The 26,088-nt window shown below is 43.8% G+C and overlaps 1 protein-coding gene across 2 annotated transcripts in view; it reads right to left on the reverse strand.

Moving 5' to 3' along the window:
- The window catches only part of SMTNL2 (smoothelin like 2), a 92,528-nt gene that overhangs the window by 10,554 nt on the left and 55,886 nt on the right, over window positions 1–26,088 (reverse strand). Inside the window, exons 3-8 of one of the 2 annotated variants that reach the window (XM_033922679.1) lie at window positions 19,451–19,699; window positions 15,316–15,378; window positions 11,920–11,998; window positions 10,755–10,922; window positions 8,237–8,354; window positions 4,195–4,346 (exon numbers count right to left, since the gene is read on the reverse strand). In XM_033922679.1, coding sequence (XP_033778570.1) covers window positions 4,195–4,346; window positions 8,237–8,354; window positions 10,755–10,922; window positions 11,920–11,998; window positions 15,316–15,378; window positions 19,451–19,699 — 829 coding nt within the window. The remainder of the gene's footprint in view (window positions 1–4,194; window positions 4,347–8,236; window positions 8,355–10,754; window positions 10,923–11,919; window positions 11,999–15,315; window positions 15,379–19,450; window positions 19,700–26,088) is intronic. The other variant, XM_033922680.1, reaches the window with a different exon arrangement.

A 26,088-nucleotide genomic window follows, 5' to 3' on the forward strand; every position in this document is an offset into this window, starting at 1 on the left:
CCTGATTGGTGTAACTTTGACTTTAGTACCAGGAAGAGGCGTTCAGAAAATGTGCCCAGCTTCGTAAGTACAATTTAAGCACCCACCGGGCGCCCTAGCTGCCCTCTCCTGCCTTCGATCACGGTTTTTCAAAATTCGCGGGTGTTCCTGGAAATGAACCTCTGCAAATTTCGGGGGAGTACCGTTCCAGAGCTCGGTGATTCTGAAGAAGAGATTTTCCCAATTTTCCCGCATAGAGGATACCTTTTAGCAAGGGGAAGGATAGTTTAAGTTTTTGGGTGGGCCTGGTGGTGTCAGGACTCTTTACCTAAGGTAGAGATCTGGGGTTGGATAGACTGCGCCCTTAATGTTTTATATTTCGGGACTCTAAACACACATGATGATGCCAGTTCTAGTGGACAGTAATCAAGACCTGACTTTATCACGAGTCTCTGTTGAAAGATTCATTACTGCTTACTCCCCTCTGGCAGTCTGAGAGTGACTGACCACCCTCCATTCCTCTCTCTCTCTTTTACTTTCATCCCCCCTCGCCCCATCTGCTTGCATTTCTCACCCAGTCTGCAAAAGAATAGCAAACTCACTGGTATATGCCTAATCTACCAGCTGGCTCCAACATTGCCGCTGGAAGAACAGAGCCAGTAGGTCTCGTCAAACTACGGAGCCCACTTAAGAACATAAGAACTGTCATACTGGGACAGACCAAAGGTCCATCAAGCCCAGTTTCCTGTTTCCAACAGTATCCAACCTGGGTCCTAAGTACCTGGCAGAAACCCAAATAGTAGCAACATTCCAGAGCTGAGATTGTGATGTCATAATGCCTCATTCCACCAATGCCTAAGAGCCAACCTCATCAGTGATGTCACAAAGGCTTGATTGGCCTATACTTGGCTCACATAAGAGCTGCCATGCTGGCCAAAGGTTCATCAAGCCTAGTATCCTGTTTCCAACAGTGGCCAACCCAGGTCCCAAATACCTAGCTAGATCCCAAGTAGTAAAACAGATTTTATGCTGCTTATCCTGTAAGCAGCCAATGGAGGAAAAAAAACCAACCACCCACACACATGAGAAAGAGGCCACTTCTCAAGCCAGTTGGGAGAGGAAGAATGCAAGTGGGCAGGTCCAGAAATGAATTAAGGAGGACAAGTTAGGAGCCAGTGGGCTGGGGCAAGTGAGGACCTGCTCCCCAGAAGGAGAGGCCTGTGCCCAAGTTAGCTTTCTGCCAGAGAGCCACAGGGAGTTGACTTTTTGCCATTAATTGGTTTTATAACAGGGCAAAATATCTGAAGACTTTGACACAAAGGAAATCTTTTTTTCTCAATAATGACCAAAATCGTTATTGAAAGGCATCCAAAGTAAGCTGGCAACAACCACTTGTGTTGATAATGTTTGCGTGCGCTCAGATCACGGTTTCTGTGCCTGTGCCCCGATGCAGTGGTCTCTTCTCTCCCCATCCCTGCAACTTTGCCAACCAGCAACTTCCTGCCCGGGTCAGCTTCAGCGCTCTCTCTGACGCTGCTTCCGGGACCCGTGCCAAGAAAGCAACATCAAAGAGAGCGCCAAAGCCAACGTGGGCAGTAAGTTGATGGCTGCTCAAGCCAAAGTTACAGGGAAGGGATGCACGCGCACTATGCCACTGAGTGCACTCTCATCCCCACAGTGTGTGTACTCTCTTTCACCTAGTGCACACTCTTTTTTTTTCCAGTTTATTAAATCTTTACAAGTTACAACACTCGTTCTAGTAAAACAGAGTATGTTCCAAAACAGAAAAAGAGAAGAACGACAAAAAATTATTGGAACACATCTCCTACAATGTAGGAGAGAGAAAAACTATCTTGGGAGAGAATTTAGACAATATAATTTTCAGGAAAAAGGCTTAAACGAACTTTCTTCTGCTATATTCATAAATTTCTCATCTGGAGCCACTGGTCAGCTTCTTAAGGTCCAAAAAGGATCTCCAATGTTCCGGAAGGAAAAACACATATCTTAGACCCAACATAAGAACACAAGAATTGCCGCTGCTGGGTCAGACCAGTGGTCCATTGTGCTCACGCGGCGGCCCTTAGGTCAAAGACCAGTGCCCTGGGTCTAGCCTTACCTGCGTACGTTCTGGTTCAGCAGGAACTTGTCTAACTTCATTTTGTATCCCTGGAGGGTGTTTCCCCCTATAACAGCCTCCGGAAGAGCGTTCCAGTTTTCCACCACTCTCTGAGTGAAGAAGAACTTGCAAGGATAGGCCAGCAAGAAGGTAGCACCCAATCCTCTTGTTTCATCTCGCATCACTAAGAATTCTCTCCGTCTATCCTGTGTGGACTTTGTGACATCTGGATATATCCACATTTTGTGGCCACAAAAGGGAATTACACCCTTCTTGAAACAGATTCGCATCACAGATTTAAGATCTTGTTCAAATACACTTCTCCCTCCGTATTCGCAGTTTCAGCATTCACGGTTTCGATTATTTGTGGTTTTTAGCTTGCTGGCTCCTCCCCTCAAATTACATCAGCTTGCATAGAGAAATCGCTGATTCCAAGCGTTTACAGAGAAAATCGTCAATTCCCAGCACTTTCTTCACCGTGTTTTGCCTCTCCTTCAGGAACAGGCCAGATCTCCCACCATGTTATTTGTGGTTTTCACCATATTCACAATGGTTTTTAATAGAAAACAGCAAATAACATATGAAAAAGTTATTCACGGTTTTTCTGTATTTGCGGTTCTGTTAATCCCCGATCACAGCGATTACGGAGGGAGAAGTGTACAAAGTTCACCAAAAGAGTTGCTCGATCTTTAATTTCCTGTAGGGAGTCTTCCAAAATCTCTGTCGGATCCTGTAGTGGGACTTAATTTCGTTGAGTCGTTGAAACATTATCTAAAGAGCCTTTTTTTCCCCCCCTACCCCCTTAGGGGCAGGAAGGAAATAGGCCTTATTTATAGGTGGAATAGATTCTGAAGGGAAAACATACCCCCTCTTTTACGAAACTGCGATAGCAGTTTCTAGCACAGAGAGCCGTGCTGCTCCCGACATTCATAGGAACACGCTAGAAACTGCAATCAAAATTCGTAAAAGGAGGCCAAAGTGTACACTCTTTAAAAAGAGAGCGCCCTCTTTCACTTGGAGGTTCTTTTACTAAAGCTGCAGCAAAACAGGCCTTAGAGCCTGTGGCATAGTAAGGGGGGGTTAAGGGGGCGGTCCGCACTGGGTGCCAATGTGATGAGGGCACCAGCACCCCTCTTCCTCTTCATCCCCCCACCTCTTCCCTTTCCTCCCTTCCACATGGTGAAGAGGGCGGGGAGAGGCCTCTCACCCTTGCTATGCCATTGCAGGTCTTCGCCACACGCCAAAGCCATTTTTGCCATGGCCTGAAAGAGGCCAATTTTCCAATTTTACATCCATGTGCTATCTTCTCTATTCGTGCACAGCCGTGCGTAAGCCCCTACCGCCATCTATTTTATAGTAATTACAAGCATGCAGTTAAAATTAGCTTGATTGTAACACATAAAATCAAGAAGTCAATAAGCAAATATTTAATTGTTTCTTTCTGAAGGTCTATAGGCTCGCATACCTCTTCAAATTTTCACTGGCAGCAAGCAGCATCTCCTACCTGCCACTTGTGCTGGCCTCAACTCTTCTTCTGATGTCACTTCCTGGTCCTTGCCACCAGGAAGTGATGTCAGAAGGACAGCAAAGGTCAGCTTGCTGCCAGTAAAGATTTGAAGAGGTAGGTGGGTAGAGAGGAGGAGAGGTGCCAGCACCCCCACTAAGTCAGTGCCCGGAGCGGTCTGCCCCCCTGCCCCCCCTCGCTACTCCACTACGCATAGTGTGCACTTTTTAAGAAGAGTGTACCCTCTTTCACAAAGTATGCACTTTGTAAGAAAAGTGTACACTTTTTGCATACAGTACGTTCTTGACATTCATTCCAGAATGAAAAAAAAATACTGTCAAAATGACAAGAAAATTTTTGACTGCCCATTTCTATTAGCATATATGGCTGCTGTTATGAATCTGGTCATGAAGCCCAGGACTTTGTCCCCTGTCCCCCTATTTTCTAACACTGTCCTATCTTTTCAGTTCTCTGACTCTCTTCTATTGAGGCAGGGAGGAGCAAGCAGCCATTCGTGTGATGCCATATAAAGAGACTTTGTTTAAAATGCCCCTCTGTGCAGTTTACATTCTGGTAGTTTTCAAGCTTTACTTACTCAGCCGTGGAAAAAGCCTGTTCAAAGTTCTGCTTGTGATTGGCTGGGTCAAGGGCATTATAGTCGAAGGCTTCAGGGAAGAATGAATGGACCAACGCACAGAAAGCCATTCCATCACTCCAACTTGAGGAGAAGTTCTGAATATCAATATTCTGTTAAAAAATTAACCAAATCTTTAAAGTTCAACATAGAATCAATAGCTAATGTAAACCTCTAGTTCTGGTGACTTGATATAATCTATACAATTCACAAAATAATAGAATTCAATGGAGACAGAATGCAAATGCTAATGTACAATAATAATAATAATAATTTTATTCTTATATACCGCCATACCCGGCGAGTTCTAGGCGGTTTACATCAGTTAGATTAGGATCCGCGTTGACAGCAGATTTACAACAATTTATCAGCTATATAACAAATTTTTAACCGAACTTGATAGAGGAGGGGGGAGATTGGGGGAGGTCGGGAATAGAGAAGCTATCGTGGAGGAGGAGAAGAGCAGGGGGCGAATTAGGGGGGTGAAGAGTAATGAAAATTGGGGGGCCCTTAGGGGTCATGTTCACTAAATAGGTAAGTTTTGAGTGATCACCTTTGGGTACCATCAATTTTTTTTTTCATTGGGTTTGCCAAACTACCTTACATTACCTTTGTTTTAAAGGCTAGTCAAGACTATCTCTATCTTAGGAAGCAGGAGAAAGTCTGGCTCTTCCCCCCTATTACTACTCTGTATGATTTCTATAGTGCTGAAAGGTTGTACATTTAACATTCAACAGAGGGTTCCTGCTCAGAAGAGCTTACAATCTAATTTGGACAGACAGACAGGACATCTCAGGGTTGGGGAGCTTCTGGTAGAAGGCCCTCAAGCCTTTAATACATGTGGCGACTGCTTATCCACTACGCCACTCCTGGACTAGCTTGCCGCACACCCTAGAACTTAGACCAGGCCTTCGTAACTTATTTAACTGTAGATATAATTTGCTTTCAGTTTAGCCACCCATCTATTTATCCCAGTTGACTCCGTGTCATCCATCTTGAGTACAGAGTTAGACTAATTTTATTTATTTATTTTAGTATTTATACACCGCTTATAACCTAAGCGGTTTACGTTCATGTACGCAAGTATTTCTCCCTATCCGTCCTAGTAGGCTGATGTACTGCAGTAGCCTGAGAACTAGAGGAACAGGCCAGGGTTCAATTCCCATCTGTATATAATTTATAACCACAGAAAGGCAGTATATCAAATCCCATCCCCTTTGTCTCTATCTATATGTCAGCACTTGGTCCCTCAGCTACATAGTAAGATGGTTCATTGTATTGTAGTTCAAAATTACAAGAAAGAAAAATCAAAAGATGGTTTGAACAAAGATTCTTCCATGTATTAAAGAGTTCACTGGGAATTACCACACTTCAACACAGGCTACATTAACCGCTCTTACTACATCGTCTGGCAACACATTCCAGAGCTTAACTATTCTCTGAGTGAAAACACATTTCCTCCTATTGGTTTTAAAAGTATTTTCCTGTAACTTCATCGCGTGTCCCCTAGTCTTTGTCATTTTTGACGGAACGAAAAATCGATCCACTCGGACCCGTTCTACTCCACTCAGGATTTTGTAGACTTCAATCCTATCTCCCCTCACCCGTCTCTTTTCCAAGTTGAAGAGCCCTAACCATTTTAGTCTTTCCTCATACGAGAGGAGTTCCATCCCCTTTATCATCTCGGTCGCTCTTCTTTGAACCTTTTCTAGTGTCGCTATATCTCTTTTGAGATAAGAAGACCAGAACTGAACGCAATACTCAAGGTGAGGTTGCACCACTGAGTGATAGAGGCATTATAACATTCTTAGTCTTGTTTACCATCCCTTTTCTAATAATTCTTAGCATCTTTTTTGCTTTCTTGGCCGCCGCTACACATTTGGCGGAAGGTTTTAGTGTATTGTCCACGATGACACCCAGATCTTTTTCTTGAGAATGAGCATCATATCAGCTAGCGGTTCTGCATGGGCAGGAGCGAAGGAAGGTCGCTCCTGTCGACCACCATACAATAGTGGATGTAATCAAATTTGAGGAAATTAGCATTCTCTGCTCAAAATCTGAGTGAGGAACTCTAGCTGCCTCGTTGGCATTGCATTATATTGTAAGTTCCACTCATGTATGTAGTGTTCCCCCGGTCGTTCACGGTCGGCGGTTCGCTGTCCCGGTCTTTCGCGATATTTTCTGATCGCGAACCACCGCCAAGGAGAGAGCAGCCGGAGCGCCGCGAGTGCAGGAAATCACTCGCTGTATGCTCCTCTTCCTGCACTAAATCGGGCCTTATCCAATCAGGAGCTGCTTTGACATGCAACTCCTGATTGGATAAGGCCCGACTTAGTGCAGGAAGAGGCGGTCAGAGCATACCACGAGTGATTTCCTGCACTTGCGGCGCTCCGGCTGCTCTCCTGCTGCCCTCTTCAGTCTCCCCCATGAAAAACCGTATTCGCTGTTTTTCAAGATTCGCAGGAGTTCCTGGAACGGAACCCCCGCGAATATCGGGGGAGTACTGTAATTGCAAGATACTATAAACCAGGGCTGCCCAAGTCCGGTCCTCGAGATCTACTGGCAGGCCAGGTTTTCAGGATATCCACAATGAATATGCATGAGAGAGATTTGTCTGCACTGCCTTGGTATGCAAATCTCTCTCATGCATATTCAATGTGGATATCCTGAAAACCTGGCTTGCCAGTAGATTTCGAGGACCGGACTTGGGCAGCCCTGCTATAAACTGTGTTTAACATGTATAAATAATATAATGCTGCAGCCATAATAAATCCGCTCTTCTTAGATGTTTTGTTGTGTATTGATATCGTATGTGGGATGAAAGAGTGCCAAGGTGCCGCCTGCCCAGTTTGTCATCAAACTAGGTTCACCGAACAATTTGTTAAGCCTGGATAATTTTATCAAATTGTTCAAGGAACCTTTGCTTTCCAAAACACTTTACTACTGAGACACACGTGCAGTTTATATCATGGCAACCCGAATGCAAAAGGACAGATCCAGTAAATTTGCACTCCGATCTGTGTGCATGCTGACATTGTGGATCATTCCTTTCATGGAACAAAATTATCTGTCTCCAAGTGGTAACTAGGGAGGGCAAAGTTCAACCAATCTCCCTGCCGTTTTATGGCGGATCGCTTAACAAAAGCTGCCTTGTTGGGCTACCGTCCTGAGTGCTGTAATTAGGAGATAATGCCCGCATGCAATAAAGACCTTTAGTCACATGAAAGGCTGGCGAACAGAGGCATCCGTTTCTCACTTTTACTTAACTGGACTCCTGCATCTCGGCTCTCAAACACTGGTAATAACTGTTTATTGCTATTTTCTAATCTTTTTTTTGTTGCTTTGACTAGGAAATGTACCCGTTTATAAGGGCAATTTCTAGCACTGGTGTGACACTGCCCCTTGATTGCAATCCGTGCGTCTGTCTGTGCCTCTCCCTATCTCGGTGGTCATAACAGGGCCATGCGTGTCGACATATGGATAAGTGATCACAAACTGAAATGCTAATATAGAGAAAAGTTGAACTGAAATCCTGGAATGCCATACTCGGAGAAATAGAAAGAAATGCATTTCCTACAGTACAGTAGAAAATATAACATCAGCAGATGTAAATTCTCAGAACTGACAAATTTCAATCATTAAAGTAAAAATAAAATCATTTTTACTATCTCTGTTGTCTAGTAATTTTATTTTTCTAATCATCTTGCTCTCGATCTCTGCTTCTTCTTCCCTCTGCCTATGCTCTTAACTGTTTCCAAGACCCTCTGTCCATTTGCTATTTTCTTTTCTTGCCTCCTTTTTTTTATTCGCATCCTGCCATCTTTGACACTGATCTTTCACATTCAGTTTTATTCCATTGTTCTGCCTCTTTCTCAGATCTAGTTTTCCATCTCTTCCCTTTTCCTCCTCTCCACTCATGTGCAACATCTCCTCCCTCTCTCTTGCCTTCCCATTTGTAAAGGAAAATTCCAGGGAAAAGAAAGCAAGGAAGCTAGTTTTGTACCTTGTATCCTATAGTTTTGGAACGACACCATTCCAGAAGGATCTGCTTAATACTGCTGGCACTAGCCACCCCGAAGCTCTGTGATCTCTTCAGCTTTACCTTGGATTCTACTTTTCCTCTGAAAGAAAAAAGATAGATAGATAGATGTCAGGAGGTAAATTGAATGCAAAGCTATCAGATCTCTCATCTGATTAGCATGTTCTAAAATAATTTTCACAAATAAATGGTATTACTCTTGGAAAAGCCTTTTGAAAACTGCCTCCCTCTTTGTGGGGAAAAGAGGCGGGGTACAAATAGGTCTGGTAATGTACCTATGTGGATTTCAATTTGAAGTCTCAGTTCCTTACCCTGCTTGTTCATACTTTACTCTTTATTTCAGTAGAAAAGGAGACACATCAATTACATCCAGCTACATAAGAATTGTCATACCGGGACAGACAGAAGGTCCATCAAGCCCAGTATCCTGTTTCAAACAGTGGCCAAGCCAGGTCCCAAGTACCAGGCAGAAACCCAAAGAATAGCAACATTCCAAAGCTGAGATTGTGATGTCATAATGCCTCATTCTACCAATGCCTATGAGACAACCTCAGCAGTGATGTCACAATGGCTTGATTGTTTCCAAGAGTGGCCAACCCAGGTCCCAAGTACCCAGCTAGATCCCAACTAGGAAAACAGATTATATGCTACTTATCCTAGGAATAAGCAGTAGATTTCCCCAAGCCATCTCAATAATGGCCTATGGACTTCTCTTTCAGGAAATTATCCAAACCTTTTTTAAACCCTGCTAAACTAACTGATTTCACCACATCCACCAGCAACAAATTCCAGAGTTTAATTACACATTGTGTGGAGAAATATTTCTCCGGTTTATTTGAAATCTACTACTTAGTAGCTTCATCGCACGTCCCCCAGTCCTAGCATTTTTGGAAAGAGTAAACAAGTGATTCACATCTACCCTTTCCACTCCACTCATTATTTTATAGACTTCTATCATATCACCCTTGAGCCATCTATTCTCCAAGCTGAAGAGCCCTAGCCTTTTTTAGCCTCCCCTCATAGGAAAGTCGTCCCAAACCTCGTCCCAATCATTTTTGTCACCCTTCTCTGTATCTTTTCTAATTCCGCTGTATCTGTTTTGAGATTGGTGACCAGAACTGCGTACAGTATTTGAGGTGCGGCCGTACCATAGAGCGATACAAGGGCATGATAACATTTTCATCTTTGCTTTCCATGCCTTTCCTGATAATTCCTAACATTCTATTTGCTTTCTTAGCCTCCGCCGCACATTGAGCTGAGAGTTTCAACATATCCTCAAGAATGATACCTAGATCCTTTTCCAGCATCACATAACTATAGTTCGGGTTCCTCTTTCCCACATGCATCACTTTGCACTTGCCTCAAGGTAGGCATGCTGATTTTAAGCACTGAGCACTAATTCTATAATGGCATCTGTGTGCAAAATGTTGTCATAGGACACCTGGAACAAGGCATTGATATGCCCTGAAGTTAGGTGCAAACAAGCCAGATCAGTGGCAAGTGCAAATTATTATTATTACTTACAATTCTTGATACAACACAACATATTTGTGATTTATAACCAAGTAATTTATCAGGCACTCTAGGGGAGGAATTCATCAAAAGATGCTACCACATTAGTTATGTGCTAAACACGAAAGACGACCATTATATTCCAGTCCTTCGTTCTCATGTATTTATTTGTCCACTGAATGCCGTCACCCTCCAAATTTCCAGGAAATATTGCGGCTAGCTTTGGTATTTCTAGTGTTAACTGGTTCCAGAGTTTGAAAGCTCTTTGGCCAAGTGGGTTAACATTGTTCAAAGTGACTGTCCTTTAAAACTCTAACTGGAACTTTAGACATTTATTTATTGTTGTTTATGATTTGGGGCACTTTTTCCATTTTTTGATATATTTTTTGAACTTTGAGCTTTTCCATTGTTGAAAGAGGTAGATGAATGAGTTAATAGCTAATGTACACACAGTTTTTTGATTGTTTCAAGTTTTTTCTTGCACACAATACTATTTAAGAGACAATATGATGTATCGGGCAGATTGATTTGGCCTCTAATAGCCTCTATGCAGTTGTCAGCCCGGGGGATACTGTTCAAGAGCACTATTTGACAGTATACTACACTTCCCTGATACTGAAGTCTCTATAATAGTTTATATTCTTTAGATTCTCCTTTTTAGTTGTTTTATAGAGATATTGCTCTTATAGCTTTCTTTTTTTCTACTCACTCATTCATCTTTCTTCTCTTTCTCATAGAAATAGACGGCAGATAAGGGCCACGGCCCATCCAGTCTGCCCACCCTAATGACCCTCCCCTACCTTTACCTTGTGAATAGATCCCACGTGTCGATCCCATTTGGCCTTAAAATCAGGCACACAGCTGGCCTCAATCACCTGAATGAAGGCGTCCTCCTTTCCTCATAGTTTTGCCGTTTTTGTTGGTAGAGCTTTAAAACTCTAAACATTAGAAAAATAAAGGAATGTCTTACTTTCCAGTTTCTTGTTCAAATTTCTCAAAAAGAGCTTTCCGGGCTTGTGTTCCAGAGGTTCGTGGCAGCGTCTGTGACCTCACAAGCTCTTTTCTTCGTTCCACTTGACGATGGACCGCAGGAGGCGACGTGTGGGATTTGGTAACATCATAGTAACTGTTCGCGGCACTAGGGGGGAAAAAAAAACCCATTCGCTCTGATACATGATACTAAGGAGTCCTTTTATTAAGGTGCGCATTTAGCGTTAGCGTACCTTAAAAAAGGACCCCTAAGTTAGCGTACTTTAATAAAAGGACCCCTAAGTATCTTAATAAAAAAAATTTGGCATGTGACAGCCTATGTTTTAGATTTCAGCCCCTTATGTAATTGAGTTTGACACCCCTGACACTGCATTTCTAAACAACTATAGTCAAATCAAGGTGTTTAAAGTTAAAAACAATGGGTACATGATTTTAAAAAACACCCAGACAGGGGAAAGATCGACACTGTAAACAAACTGGGATATTCAGGGAACGGCTGAGTTACAATATTTATAAGGGAAAGGGAAAATTAATAAAACAAAGGAAAAACACAAGAGGTTAAGGGGCTAAAGTATTTTTTGTTTATTCCAGCACCTGACCTCCTTCTTTTCCCCCCACTCCTCCCCCAATGCTTCTTCCCTTCCTCTGACATCACTTCCTGGAGCCACGCCTAGGAGAAGAGGGCGGGGAGGGGGGGCCACCAACCTGGCCGCCTCTCACCCTCACTATGCCACTGCACACAGGACCAGATTCTACAAATGGTGCCTCCATTAGGCCGATATCTCACGGAGTAAACCAAGCGAGCCGAGTGGGAATCAAGACAGGCATGCGAAGGGGACAAAGAACTGACAGAACTTTGTCCCCTTTGCGTGCCTGTTTCGATTCTCACTCTACTCTGGTTACTCCTCTTTTTTGTCTTCACAAATATGGTAACCTTAGCATCACATGAAGAAACCCAACAACTGAAACACTTTGGGCCTGTTTTACGAAGCCGCACTAGCGGCTGCGCTGCGGTAACGGCCCCGAAGCCCATAGAGATTTAAAGAGCTTTGTGGGCCGTTGCCACGTGGCTTCGTAAAATAGGGGGTTTGTAAAAAGCCAGCAGAAACCTGTATTTTAAAGAAATGGTCTTGGAAAGGGCTTACCTTTCTTTGGATTTGGAGTCGCTCGACGTGCCATAACTCTTAGACATCACTGACTTTGTCACAGAACTGCTTTTTTCATCTAAAAAGATTTTTTTTTTAAAAATCCCTTAAGTTTAATGCATAATCAACAGAATCAGTGAACTGAATACAGCAAAGGGAGGAAAAATTGCTCACTTAAATGTGCAAAGCAAATTTGTATCAAGAGGAAAGTAAAGCATAAATTCCCAAAATGCAATCATTGTTTCAAAACCACAAGGAAAAGGACTTCAAATACCCAGATACCACCAACAGGTTTGTCTTTGATGGCGACAACCCAGTCATGTGTTTGGAACTTCCTCAATGAACTTTCATGAGATCTATGCATGCAAATAGGTCATGTTTCTCCTCTTTTTAAATACTATCGTTGGTAGCCTGTTGGCTACAGAATCTAGTTTAAAATTGTGGAATTAGTTGATAATACTTTCTATGAACTATAACCTCCCTACTTATGCTTCCTTGCAGTACCCTACCTATCTAGTAGAACTGTTCGATCACAGGGGCGGACTGATTATATGGGCAGCTGGGCAATGGCCAAGGGTCCAGAGTAGTGGGTGAGCTCAGTGCTAGGGTTGCCAGATTGCCTCAAAAAAAAAAAAAAAAAAGAACACCTGGCTCCACCCTGTTCCCTAGCTCCGCCCCATTCTGTCCACAGCTCCGCCCCAGCCGAACCTCCAGTCTCCTTCCCCGAGGTCTGGAGGGCCTCTACACATGCACGGGTATCGACGTGATGACGTTACATGAATGCATATGATGGCATTGCGCCAATGTCCGCACATACACAGAGGCCCAAGCTGAAGGACTTCCAAACCCCAGTAGTCTGGTGACCCTACTCAGTGCCTCCTGCCAGGTGTCTGCCGCTGAGCTCATGGTCTGCTCTCGACTCATCCCACCCCCTTCTGACGTAACTTCCTACTTCGGTAAGAGCGGGACACAACAAAGAGAAGGCCTCAAGCTTGGCAGCAGACAGCTGAAGAGAACAACTGCCGCTGCCTTCTGCTACAGAAACAGGTATGGGAGGCCCCAGGTACCTTATTGCCTCAGAAGGGGTGGCCCTAGGAGCTTCTTACCTGGGGGTCCAGATGGACATGGCCAGCATGGAATATTTGAAGATACCACCAGCAGCAGCCCAAAAATGCTGAATGCCACTGGCTGAATATTGACTCTAGTGGAATAGTAAGTGGGGGGTGAACCACCCCAGGCGCCGTCTTCATGGGGGGGGCACTGGAGCCGGCACCTTTCTTCCTCTCCACCCTCCCACATACCTCTTTAAATGTTTACTAGCACAAGAAACATTTTACACTTGCTGCTCACGTCAGCCTCAGCTCCCTTCTGATGTCACTTCCTGGTTGCTGGTGAACAATTTAAGCGGTAAGCGGGAGGGGGGCAGAGAGGCGTCCAAGTGGCGGGGAAGAGTGGGGGCGCAAAGCACAGCAATGCCAGGTACCCCCAACCCAGGCGCCAACCTCCCTCGCTATGCCACTGATTGATGCCACAGTGTTAACACAAATTAACGTCCAATGATAAGCCCCTAGGGAACACTGCTATCAAAAAGCCAAGCAGTCCAATGCAATATGCTTTTATTCATGTAACTTTCCAGTTTTCCAGTCCCAGATGCTATCTGTGTCCTGGGAGGTTTCCCTGACCACTTGGTTTCAGGGAGGTCAGTAAGGGATCTCTGAGCATCAGGCTGTTTTGCACTCCACTTCTCAATCCCAAGTTACGAATGTGAATGAAATCATAGGGCCTGGGAAGCTTCCAAGAGAACCACCTGTTGCTACTAGTCTCACTTTTTCCAGCACATCTGTGTATGGTTACAACAAATTTTGGCATTTCAACATTTCTTGGTTGGTTTCACTCACACTGGATTTGGGCAAGAATTAACGTGCTCTGAGCAAATTTAATTTCAACTTCCAGCGACTTGGTGGCAATGGAGGAGAATAACATTTGTGCACCAGCCTTCTAGCTCCAAGCCATCAGAGACGCTTTATGTCGGTCCAGGTTTTCAAACTCTTTAACTAAGCCTTGTATAATTTGTCATTCTGTTGTTGAAGGCTGTACCTGAGCCTTCTGGGATTTGTAGTTCTGGAGCTGAAGGGCTTCCAGTTTTAGTGTTGCCAGCTAACTTCATTTTTTTCAGGACAGGCCGATTCAATTCTTCTTGTGCACGCTGCCTGTTTGGGCTTTTTAGAGCCCATGAATACTCTCCCTCCTGCATGTCCGGGTATCTGGACGGCTTTTCAAAACCCTGCACTTTGTCCGGGTTTGAAAAGCCTCCTCAAATTGCGTCAGGCAGAGAGGAAGACCACGCATGCGCTGAGGCCATTAATGATATCACGTGTGTGTGATGTCATCACGTGATATCCATACATGCGCGGCCTTCCTCCTTGCCCAACAAGAGCAGGCAGCAGTGGGGCGGGGCTAGGGCAGGACTGGGGGCGGGGCTAGGACATTACAGGGTGGGTGTGGGCGGAGCTGGGCGGGCCTGGGGGCAGGTCTAGATGGTCCAGATTTTTAAGAGGCAGTGTGTGTTTTCTTAAGAACACTCCTCTGCAATGGAGCTACCTTATGCTAATGAGAACTTGCCTGTTGAGTGGGACTCAGGCTGGGGGAAGTTAAAAGTCCTAGAGTGAAACAGAACAGGGTATGGATCCTGTGTTTTGGCCTTGGCTTCTGGGACTTACCTGAGGTAAGTCCCAGAAAGAGTGGAGTGGCCCTAGCTCAGAGGCTTACGTCCTGTGTTTGGAAACTAGGCCCAGTGGAAATAATCCAAGGAAACACCAGGGTTTTGGATGCAAAACCTACAAGAAGCCGATTTAGTGCCCGCTAAATGCTAACGCGTCCATTATTTTCTATGGACACGTTAGCGTTTAGCGTGTGCTAAATCAGCTTTCGTGCCTTAGTAAAAAAAAACAAAAAACCCATAGTGATTAAACAAGGTAAAATAACATTAAAATCGTGCCTCCAGTGGCAATCAAGGTCACATGGGTATACTCTAAACCAGTGGTTCTTAAACCTGTCCTGGGGGAGACCCTCAGCCACTTGGGTTTTCAAGATATATCTAATGAATATGCATGAGGCAGATTTGCATTTAATAGAAATGACAGGCATGCGCGTGGATGTGATGTCATCGCGTCGCATCCGTACATGATCAGAGGCTCCGCAGACATGGTCTGGACTCGGGGAAGGAGAAGAGACCAATGATCAAGAGTCAAATAATTGAGCTTTCAGACAGGATAGTAACAGTCTTGGGCCTGTCCTGAACTGAAAAGCAATGGGTACTTCCTCTTAGTATGAAATCGTATTAAAATATTAGTGGGGGTCAAAAGAAATGAAAGCAGAAGCGACAGGAATCCTCACCTGAGGTTACAGACACCCCCACTGTTCTCACAGAACTCGAACTCCAAGTCTTCACAGCACCAACTGTAAATTTATAATAACAAGTTGATGTATTTTGAATTATTTTGACCTTGTTTTCATTTTTTTTTTTTGCTTTTTTATCAAAGACCAAGTCTAGTCAGTATGGAATTGGACTTTTCAAATATCTTAGTACGCTTACTTTTTCTACCCTAAGTCACCACACTCTGTCAGTTTAGGCCTGATATTTAGACCATCAGACTGACTCTGATCTATTCTTTGGACACTAAAAACTTAGCGATTCATATCGATATTCGGTACTGGCCGTCTAAGTTTATAGCAGCCAAAGATAGACCAGCTGTTTAAGCTTCCTGATTTGGCCACTCGAATTAGTTGGTCAGCGATCTGAATTACTCAGATAGCCAGCTATCCGTTAGCCACTAATCATTAATATTCAGCGGCCGTCTTGCGCTGAATATTAGCGCATAGGCGACTATGTGCTATATAGCTGACCAGGAGCCGTTCCTGGCTGGCTATTGGGTGGAGAGTCTTTACCCTACTTCCTCAGCTCAACACTGATGGCCCGATATTGAGACTGTGAGAGGCAGCCCAGATACCTTCCACAGTTTGCAGCAATCCAGGATTCCATGCCGGGACCTCATCTGGCCATCGGCATTGAATATCTGGTTCCAAAGTTTGAGGCCATGGATTTAACTAGTCAAGCCAATATTGATCGGCTGGCTGGTTAAAGACAGCCAGAGCCACACCTGCCAGTAGGTTTAAAAGCCCCCGTCAGAGGATAAGAAGTGTATTGCAGAGACTGACCATAACATCCCTGTTGCACTGCTGATATAAATTAGAGAATGACACAGTGACAAAAATTCATCACCGTTCCCGTCCCCGCGGATAACCGCGGGAAACCATCTTCATATCATTCTTTAAGGAGAGAGGGAATAATCAGAGTATGAATGGCCACAACCACTGACCCGCAAGCTTTGCTTTGAAGAATGCTGGTGTAGAAGGACTGAGGTTGAAACAGACACTACAGAATGACAGTCTCTGGTATCCAGAGCAGATATTGTGATGTCATAATGCCTCATTCCACCAGTGCCTAAGAGCCAATCACATCAGTGATGTCACAATGGCTTCATTATCCTTGGCTCCCATAAGAATCAGAGTATGAATGGCCACAACCACTGACCCGCAAGCTTTGCTTTGAAGAATGCTGGTGTAGAAGGACCGAGGTTGAAATAGACACTAGAAAATGACATGGGATTATTTCCCGTGGTTATCCGCGGGGACGGGAACGGTGATGAATTTTGTTACCGTGCCATTCTCTAATCTAAATCACCACATGGGCATTGCTTTGTGTTCTATGACAGGAAAACCTTTGCTACAGTGCAAAACCTGCTGAGTCATGCTTACTCTGATAAAAGAAATCTGTGATCCTGACTGATTCGACACAAGAACTCTTGGTCACAGTGACCCCAGAATATCTGGAGCTCAGAAAGCATCCAGAATGATGTCAAAAGACATTCCTGAGGCTTTCCAAGCCATAGCATAAAAGGGCACAGCCAATCACCTTCTGTCCTGTTATCAGATCAAATGTTGCTAATAGCAAAAATATATAAAAGACATCTCCATCTTCATCTACGTTTACATCTACAGCTTTCATCAACTCATTCTTGAGAAAAGCTTGCAACACACACAACTTGTATGTCACTTTCAGGTTACAAACAATAGGCCATTTGTCAATGGAAATAAAATGGCTGAAATATGAACTGTTCTTTATTTTTCCATTTTAAATGAGATTTCCTAGAATGTAAGAATTGCCACTGCTGGGTCAGATCAGTGGTCTATCGTGCCCAGCAGTCTGCTCATGCAACGGCCCTTAGGTCAAAGACCAGTGCCCTCAGGATATGTCTAACTTGAATCTCTGGAGGGTGTTTTCCCCTATAACAGCCTCCGGAAGAGCGTTCCAGATTTCTACCACTTTCTGGGTGAAGAAGAACTTCCTTACGTTTGTACGGAATCTATCCCCTTTTAACTTTAGAGAGTGCCCTCTCGTTCTCCCTACCTTGGAGAGGGTGAACAACCTGTCTTTATCTACTAAGTCTATTCCCTTCAGTATCTTCAACGTTTCGATCATGTCCCCTCGCAGTCTCCTCTTTTCAAGGGAGAAGAGGCCCAGTTTCTCTAATCTCTCATTGTATAGCTAGTTAACTTTGCTATGCAGAAAGGCACTATACCTTCTCTCTTTACAGAAATACCAAGGGGGGGGGGGGACCACTGTGGGCTGCTGTTAAGACTTGGTCCTGCTTGCTCTAATATCAGATGAGTGTCTATTTAAAGAATAGCACTCAAAGAACTGTTATTCTACTTTTATTTTTAACTTTTCTTCTACATATTATTGTCAATATTCCATTCTTGTCACTATATTCTTTTGCTATTTTTATTCTTCATGTAAAAAAATTCTTTGTTATTTCTATCAGTTATAACAGCTTATTTGTTTATTCAAAGTCGATAAGCTTCTACGACATGCCCTTTCTCTGTCTTCCTTTTTCTTTTCAATTATGTACTTTATTAATATATTGTTATGTAATTGCATAAAATTCTTTTTTTTTCTTAATCTTTATTAAGTTTTCAAAGCTAACAAAAAGTGCAAAACAATATACATAATATAATCATAATAAGCACTTATAATCAATCAGTATCAATAAAAAAATAAAATAAAAAACCCTCTCCCATCCAACATTTTCCATCATAAAACATATTGAAGCAAAAATCTAATTTCTATCAGTTATGTTTTTTTTAAATCTGGTAGTATAAACTTCTATTAGAGGGAGTTACTCAGATAGCCAGCTATCTGTTAGCCACTAATCATTAATATTCAGCGGCCATCTTGCGCTGAATATTAGCGCTTAGGCGACTATGTGCTATTTAGCTGGCCAGGCTATTGATGGTGGAGAGTCTTTACCCTACTTCCTCAGCTCAACAGTAACATTATTTCCAGAGTGCAAAACATAAGAACATAAGAAATGCCTCCGCTGGGTCAGACCTGAGGTCCATCGCGCCCAGCAGTCCGCTCACGCGGCGGCCCATCAGGTCCAGGACCTGTGCAGTAATCTTTTATCTATACCCCTCTATCCTCTTTTCCAGCAGGAAATTGTCCAATCCTTTCTTAAACCCCAGTACCGTTCGCTGCCCTATAACGTCCTCTGGAAGCGCATTCCAGGTGTCCACCACACGTTGGGTAAAGAATCATTTATATACATTTCTGTCCTTACCACCAACGTCAGACTCGCAGATCTATAATTTCCCGGATCACCTCTGGAACTCTTTTTAAAAAATGTGAGTTCTTCAGCATTTTAATATAAAGTGGTTTTTTTCCAGAGGAGTTCCTTGATACAGCCAATTAGGCAAAACATGTCAAATGCATCCTCCTGACCGACTGAGTGAGAGATTTGTGAATCTTCATATAAGGCAAGATAAGTATTTAACTGTATGAGGCTCAATATTTTGAATATTAAAAAAACATTAAGGTAGGTCACCGCGGGAGCGGACCGCTGGGCGAGATGGACCTCTGGTCTGCCTCAGCGGAGGCAACTTCTTATGTTCTTATGTATGCTACTATATAAGATAATAATGAGTTATCAATACTATTAAGAATACTGGACCTATGGCAAAGTGGGTGTGTAGAGGTTAAAGGTAATGAAGAGTTCAAACTTTAAGGCCCTCTTTTACAAAGGCGCACTAAGCGTTTTAGCGAAGATTTGGCGTGCGCTGAATCAACGTGTGCGCTAACGCGCCCATAGGATAACATGCACGGGTTAGCGTTTAGTAGGTGTTTAACACATGATATATAGCGCACCCTAAAAAGCGTAGCGCAGCTTTGTAAAAGAGGGAGGGTAAGTGGCGCCGCTGAGGTCTTTTATTAGTAAAAAGAGGGAAGATCATTACTGTACAGCCTTTCCTGAAATTTATATCGCTCTGGAGGCGTTAGTGCGATATAAGCTATGCGTACTTGATCCGGATAGTTTTTTTTGCCGTCTTTTGGGGATACAGATTGCAGAAGTCTGTCTGGCACTGGTTTTACGTTTCTCTACACGTAAGTTTATCAATCGCCCTGTCCTCTCACCTGTTTGATTAGAAGCTTTTATCGTAACTTCGTTATGACTTTTGCTGTGGCTCTGTGCTAACTGACCACTGGATGAAGTGAAGGTGGGTGCCGAGGTGGATGCATCTCCCGAAAACGCTTCCGACACTCGCGTCACTGCAGTGACAGGAAGGTGTGGCATCCGCGAGGCAACGGCTGGAGAATGTTCCTGTGAGGAGGAATTTAAGACCTGGACTGAATGAGCTACCTCATGGGAAACTTTTGTTTGAGCTGTAAAAAAAAAAACAAATGGGGGGAAGAAAAGATTGAATAATTATTGTATTGAAGCCATTGGAAAGTTCTCTCAGTTCGTTGCAGTGTAGTTCTACAGAACTAAAAAAATAAGGGTTCGATATTCAAAGTGATTTCAACGGCCAGAAACAGCCCTTGGCCATTTGTCTGGAGTAGAGAATGACACTGGGGTCTGGAGCTATGTGGACACAACCAGATAGGCCGGGATTCTCTAAACAGCGCTGGTTTATAGGCACCCAAGCTCAGTGAAAAATGCCGTTTAAATGATGTTTTAAACTGATGTTCAAGGTGCCTATCAGAACCTAAAAAAAACAATGCCGGAATCATACCTCCATAGGTGCTTTATGGTGCCTGATACCACTAAAGGCGTGTCTATTGCCAGAAGTGGCGTTAGTTGCCATAAAGTGCCTGTGGAGGTGCGATTCTCATCAAAAGCAGACACTGGAAATGTAGGCCTGGAAACCCTGGCCTACATTTCTGGTGCCTATCTTTGCCAGAGGTGCGATTCTCTAACCGGCGCTGTCACGTGATTGACACGCAATTAGCGGCCGCCGACAATGACACCGGTTAGAGAATCTGGGCCATAGTGCTTCTGAATATCCATGGTTAGGGTCTAAGACAAAACTGGCTACCTTGTGGGCAGTCTGGAGACAAAGTTGGCATCATTCAGTTAAGTGACGATATTCAATACTTAATCAGATATTAACCTTTATCTGTCCAATATGCAATCTTCAGTGTCAGTATTTATTTCTTCAGCAATCACTGCGGACCACTCTACATTCAATGCTGGAACCTGGATAATCTATCCAAGCACTGCATTTTCTCTGGCCTCGCTGCCCAGGTACCAGGCTGAAAACTGACAATGCCCTGATAGCATCCAGTTCCACCGTTACTCTTCCCCTGGTATGTTCGAATACTGTTCAGGCAGTGACATTATTCAGTTACATTTGGCCATGAACCAGTTGGGAGAGTTACCTGGGTAAGAACTACTCCTAACTCTGCCAATATGTCCCCAAATATTTAGAAATCAACAAATTTCTCTTCTCAATACTTCTGGGTGTGTGTGTGTGTGTGTGTGTGGAGGGGGGGGGGGTGTTCATGTGAAAGTGCCAACATTTACACATTCAAAGCCCCGAGTGAGGCCATTTTCTGTGAATGTGTCTCTTAGTACAATAGGTGATCTCACTGTATCTGTTGGCACTTACAGAAAACAATGCAGGGGGGAAAAAACCCACATGTATTTTACAAAAGGCTATATGTGTAGTAAGCCTTTTGTAACATATTCAGGAAATTGTGCCCATCCATACATCCCCCTTTTGTAACATATTCAAGAAATTGTGCCCATCCAAATTTGCCCTTCCTATTTAGACAACTTAAGCAAAATTGGATTCTTGCAAAGGCTAATATTGCTGTTTTTTAAAATACAAAATAATTATTGAATTTGTCCATCTCTTGTAATATTTGCTTCTGATATTCATCCTCCATCACAACAGGTTCTAGCTATATAAATGCAGCTGTATTTTAAAAATTGTTCAGGTTGCATCTACTTTGTCCTTCTTTTCTAGGGGGAGGACAGTTCCCCAAAGTATTTAATTAGCTAAAGACACCTAGTTAGATTGCCTGATTTGAACACTGTCCCTCTTAGAACAGATAATTACTGGCAACTACATTTGTTAAGAGGTATAAGGAGTCATCCTTGAAATTTGGATAGGTTAGAGGAGGCAAAAACATATGAAGATTTGACTTTTCAAAGTGTGGTGTTTTGACCCCATACTGCCACCTGTAGGTATTACATGTGCATAAAATTTGGAACCATGGTAACCAGCATTTTTTTTTTTAAGTGAAACTACTCAGGATGTTCCACTTAAAAAAAAAAAGAGGACACCTGAACCCGCCTCACCCCGCCCTGTTCTGCCCCAGCCCTGCCCCCACACAAACCTTGTGTCTTCTTCCCCGAGCTCCTGGCCACATATAGAGGGCCTCCACGCATGTGTGGATGTCGACATGATAACATCACGCTCATGCACATGCACAGAAGCCCTCCAGATGCAGCCTTGAGCTGGGGGGTCTTCCAAAACCTATACAAACTGCCAACAAATATCTTCCTACTTGGGGTCACGACACCAATAACGCTTCACAACATTCATTCCTACCAGAACACCTGGTCTTAGGTAACTTAGGTAACATACAGAACACAGATAAAACCTATGCAAATATAAGACCACAAACTAAAAGTCCTAATATACACAAACAAAACCCTAAGATGGCAGGCTTTGCATGCAGTAAAACAACAGAGAAATAGAAAGAAATACATTTCTTCCTGAACGGTGCAAAATATAGACAGCAGAAAGCAAATATAGACATTTCAATCACTAAACTGAAAATAAAATCACTTTTCCTACCTTTGTTGTCTGGTGATTTTATTTTTCTACTCATCTTTTCCCAGCCTCTGACTACACTTCCTTCTGTCTGTGCACTGAACTCTGTTTCCAGGGCCTTCTTATCCATTCCGATTTTTCTCTCCTTCACTTTCTGCTCTACATCCATCTTTGATTATTGCATATTACAAGCACTCAACATTCTAAGAACTATATGCTATGATTGGATAGTGAGGCTACATTTGGGGCTTGTCCTCTACGGGGGGTCTCTGAGCGTTTTTCTTTAAATGAGTAATTGAAACTAATACATTCTTGCCTAGTGTGAAAGAATACACAGGGGAGCTTTATATATATTTGTTACATCTATCTTTGGCATTAACTTTTAACATTCAACTTTCTTTCATTTTTCTGCTTTTCTCCTCAAATCTATCTACTTTTCCATGTCTTCCCTTCCCATCTATCCATGCGCACTATCTTCTCCTTCTGTCTTCGCCCCTATTCCCATCTATGCATAAACAGCATTTCTTCCATCTCTCTTCCTTTCCCTACTCCTCCCATCCTTGTGCACCATGTCTTCCCTCACTCTCCCCTTTCCCTCCATCCCTGTGTACCATCTCCTCCCTCTCCTATAGTCTGACATCAGTCTTCCCCATTTCCCCCTCCCATGGTTTGAGATCTTTAGCCTCTCCTTCCCATCTCTCTCACCTCCTTCCTTTCCCTTCTCCCCCTATGTGTTCTGGCATCTCTCTGTCTTTCCCTTTCTCTTCCCCTGCCTTAATCTGGAATCCCTCCCTCCTCCTTCCTTTCCCTGGTCTGACATCTCTCTCTTCTCCCCCCTCTTTCCCATCCAGTGGTCTGACATCTCTCCCCTACAGCTCCCCCCCCCTTGTGGTCTGGCATCTCTATCTGCCCCTTTCCTTCCCTCTTCTCCCCATACCCGTGGTTCAGCATCTTTCTTATTCTCCCCATGCTATTCTCCCCCACCACACCACTGTTCTTCCCAGCAGTGCTGCTGTAACTCTTCAGGACACTGGCAACATCAGTGAAGTAAACATGCTGCCTTCAGTGACCCAGAAGCTTTCTCTCTTCTATTGCTTCCCGCCTATGCGAGGGCAGGAACCATTAGCAGAGGAAAAGCTTCCAGGTCACTGAAGGCACCTTGTTTACGTCACAGAGTTAGAGCAGTGCTGCTGGGAACGAGAATGGTGAGCAACCGATGTTGCTGGAGGGGGGGGGGGTCTTCAGATAGATGCGCAAGCTGCCCAGATGATATCCGCAGGCCGCTATTGGTTTGCGGGCCTTGCAATGAAGACCACTGCTGTAGGGTTACTAGATGTCCAGTTTCCCTGGACAAAAGTAGTAAAATAAAAAAGCTGCCCCGACTCTCGATAGAGTCCTCCAAAATGTGGACATGTACGAGGAAACTCGGACATCTAATAACCCTAGTCCACAGGAACTTAACTAGCAGTGCACTTTGCAGCTCTAAGACTATTGAAAATTGTTTCTAAGGTAGGTGGGCAATTTTGGACTACGTAAATTGGTGTAAATTTTCCAAAAGGACATCGCATGAATTAATTTCCCTTAAAATCCAGCAGCCACAAAGGACACGTTGCAAAAGTAGCTGCATTTTCTGCATTGCTATAAGTTCAGGCAGGGAAGGTGGGGGGGGAGGAGAGGAGGGTAGGAGGACAAAATATTATGAGCACTTATGAAAATGTGAAGTACACATGGAGGGGCATAATGAAAAAAACGTCTAAGTCCCCTTTTGGCCTAAGGCCCTAGGCACCCAAAGCAGGCAGCAGGGAAATGTCCATGCTCTAAATCAGGGGTGTCCAATGTCGGTCCTCGAGGGCCACAGTCCAGTCGGGTTTTCAGGATTTCCCCAATGAATATGCATTGAAAGCAGTGCATGCAAATAGATCTCATGCATATTCATTGAGGAAATCCTGAAAACCCGACTGGACTGCGGCCTTCGAGGGACCGACATTGGACACCCCTGCGTCTAAATAACGTCTCCAAACTGTGGTTTGTTTGTTTTTTTTTCGAGAATGGCCTACCTGTATGTTCAGGAGTTTAATCACCCAGACGGCCACTATGTCTATCTTTAAGCCCTATTCTCGGAAAAAAAAAATCACCCAAGTCTCAAATGCCCAAAACAATACCTTTTAGGCATTGGAGGGACTGGGAGGGACCAGTCCTTTGCCTAAAAGCACAATTCTCTAACCGGCATCTGTCATAAGTGCTGGTTAGAGAATCATGGAACCGTACTCCCCCCTCCTTCCCCCCACACACAACAATCATGGTAGAAGGGATGCCCAGTCACTCACCATGACCCTCCCCCCCCCCTTCCATCGATCGTGGCAGGAGAGATGCACAATCTCTCCTGCTGTGATCCCCCAAACCCTCCTGCAATGTTTCCCGGCAGGAGGGATGCCCAGTACCTTCTGATGACACCCCATGAAACCCCCCCAAAATGATCGGTGGCAGGAGGGATGAGTTGCTTCCCAGTCCATCCCTGACCTTCCCCCCTCCAAAAAAAAAAATAAATTTCAAGGCTAGCTACAGCTGGAGAGAGAACCCACTGTCAAAACTTTACAAGCACGCCACTGAGCTCATCCCAGCAGCAGCAGAGAAGATCTGACCAGCACAGGATACTTCCTGTAATGCTGGCACTACTTCTTCAAATCTTAAAGCTCCTTTTCGTATTGCACCCATACAGGAAAAAGCTCAAGGAATAGGTTGCAGTCTACCTTAGGAGTGGATGGGCTGAGTGAACTAGAACAGCTGATAAAGGGGGAGTAACATGATTTGGAGCCAAATCTTGGAGGAGCAACAGCTGTGAGTGGAAATTGTGTTATACACTGCCAAAATCAGGGCAGTCTGGCGAAACATTCCGTAACAGCATCTGGGAAGGCAACTTTGATTGTGTGAGCCTATAACAAGGGTCTGAAAGTTTCTGAATTTCATGGCTCTTGATTAGGTACAGTACATGAAGCTTTTGCTATATTAGTGTCTCTGGTGGTTGCCAAAATCAAATTACAACATAAGATAGTGGTTAAATATGAACAATTTATTGTGGATTGTGATAAGGTGGAGAAGTGTGGTGAAATGCTCACATCTATAAGTTCCAAGGTTATTACTCTGAAGTTGCACCGTTAATAAATCATATGCTAGAAAACTGAATTTATATTAGAGAGAGAGAGAGAAAGCAGGAAAAAGAGAGATGGAGGGAGGGACAGAGAGAAAGAGGGAGGAAGAGAAAGGAGAGAGTAGGAGGGAGGAAAAGAGGAAGAGGACATTCCATTGGTAGGGCTTTTTCTGCTTTCTCTTTTCTTTCATTGGGCGCGAGTACTTCTAAAACCACAGTATGGCTAGGAAACATCAAGCCACCAAAGCTGTCGCCCAGGTTACAGCTTCTGCTTCTGTGCAGACAGAAAATGTTACCCAAACAGAGGGGGTGGTTCCATGTGCAAGATGGAGGTGTGGTAAACCCTGATTGATTTTCAGATGATTGTGATTGTGAGGAGCTAGCTAAACTAAAAAGTGGACAAAATGATGAAGTCACATGATGTACATCCGAGGGTACTGAAGGAACTTAGGAAAGTTCTGTCGGCTTTGCTGGCTGACCTTTTCAATGCTTCTCTAGAGTCGGTACCAGAAGGGTGGATGTGATCCTTTTCCACAAAAGTAGAAGTAAGGAAGAAGTAGAGAACTACAGGCTGGTAAGTCTGACTTCTGTGGTAAGTAAATTAATGGAAATGCTTTTAAAAACAGAGAATAGTTACTTTTCTGGAATCTAGGGTGACGAGACATCTGGGAAACCCAGATATATCCTCTTTGTAGAGGTCTATCCGGATGCCTGGACGCTTTTTTTTTTTTTTTTAATGCGGGAGTCTGTCTGGGTTTAGCCAGCTCTCCCGACTCTTTCACCTAACCCCTCCCTGGGCCCAGCCACTGTAATTTAATTTTCGGGTAGCCAGAAGCAGCAAT

Source organism: Geotrypetes seraphini, chromosome 15, assembly GCF_902459505.1.
Source record: "Geotrypetes seraphini chromosome 15, aGeoSer1.1, whole genome shotgun sequence".
Classification (NCBI taxonomy): Eukaryota; Metazoa; Chordata; class Amphibia; order Gymnophiona; family Dermophiidae; genus Geotrypetes; species Geotrypetes seraphini.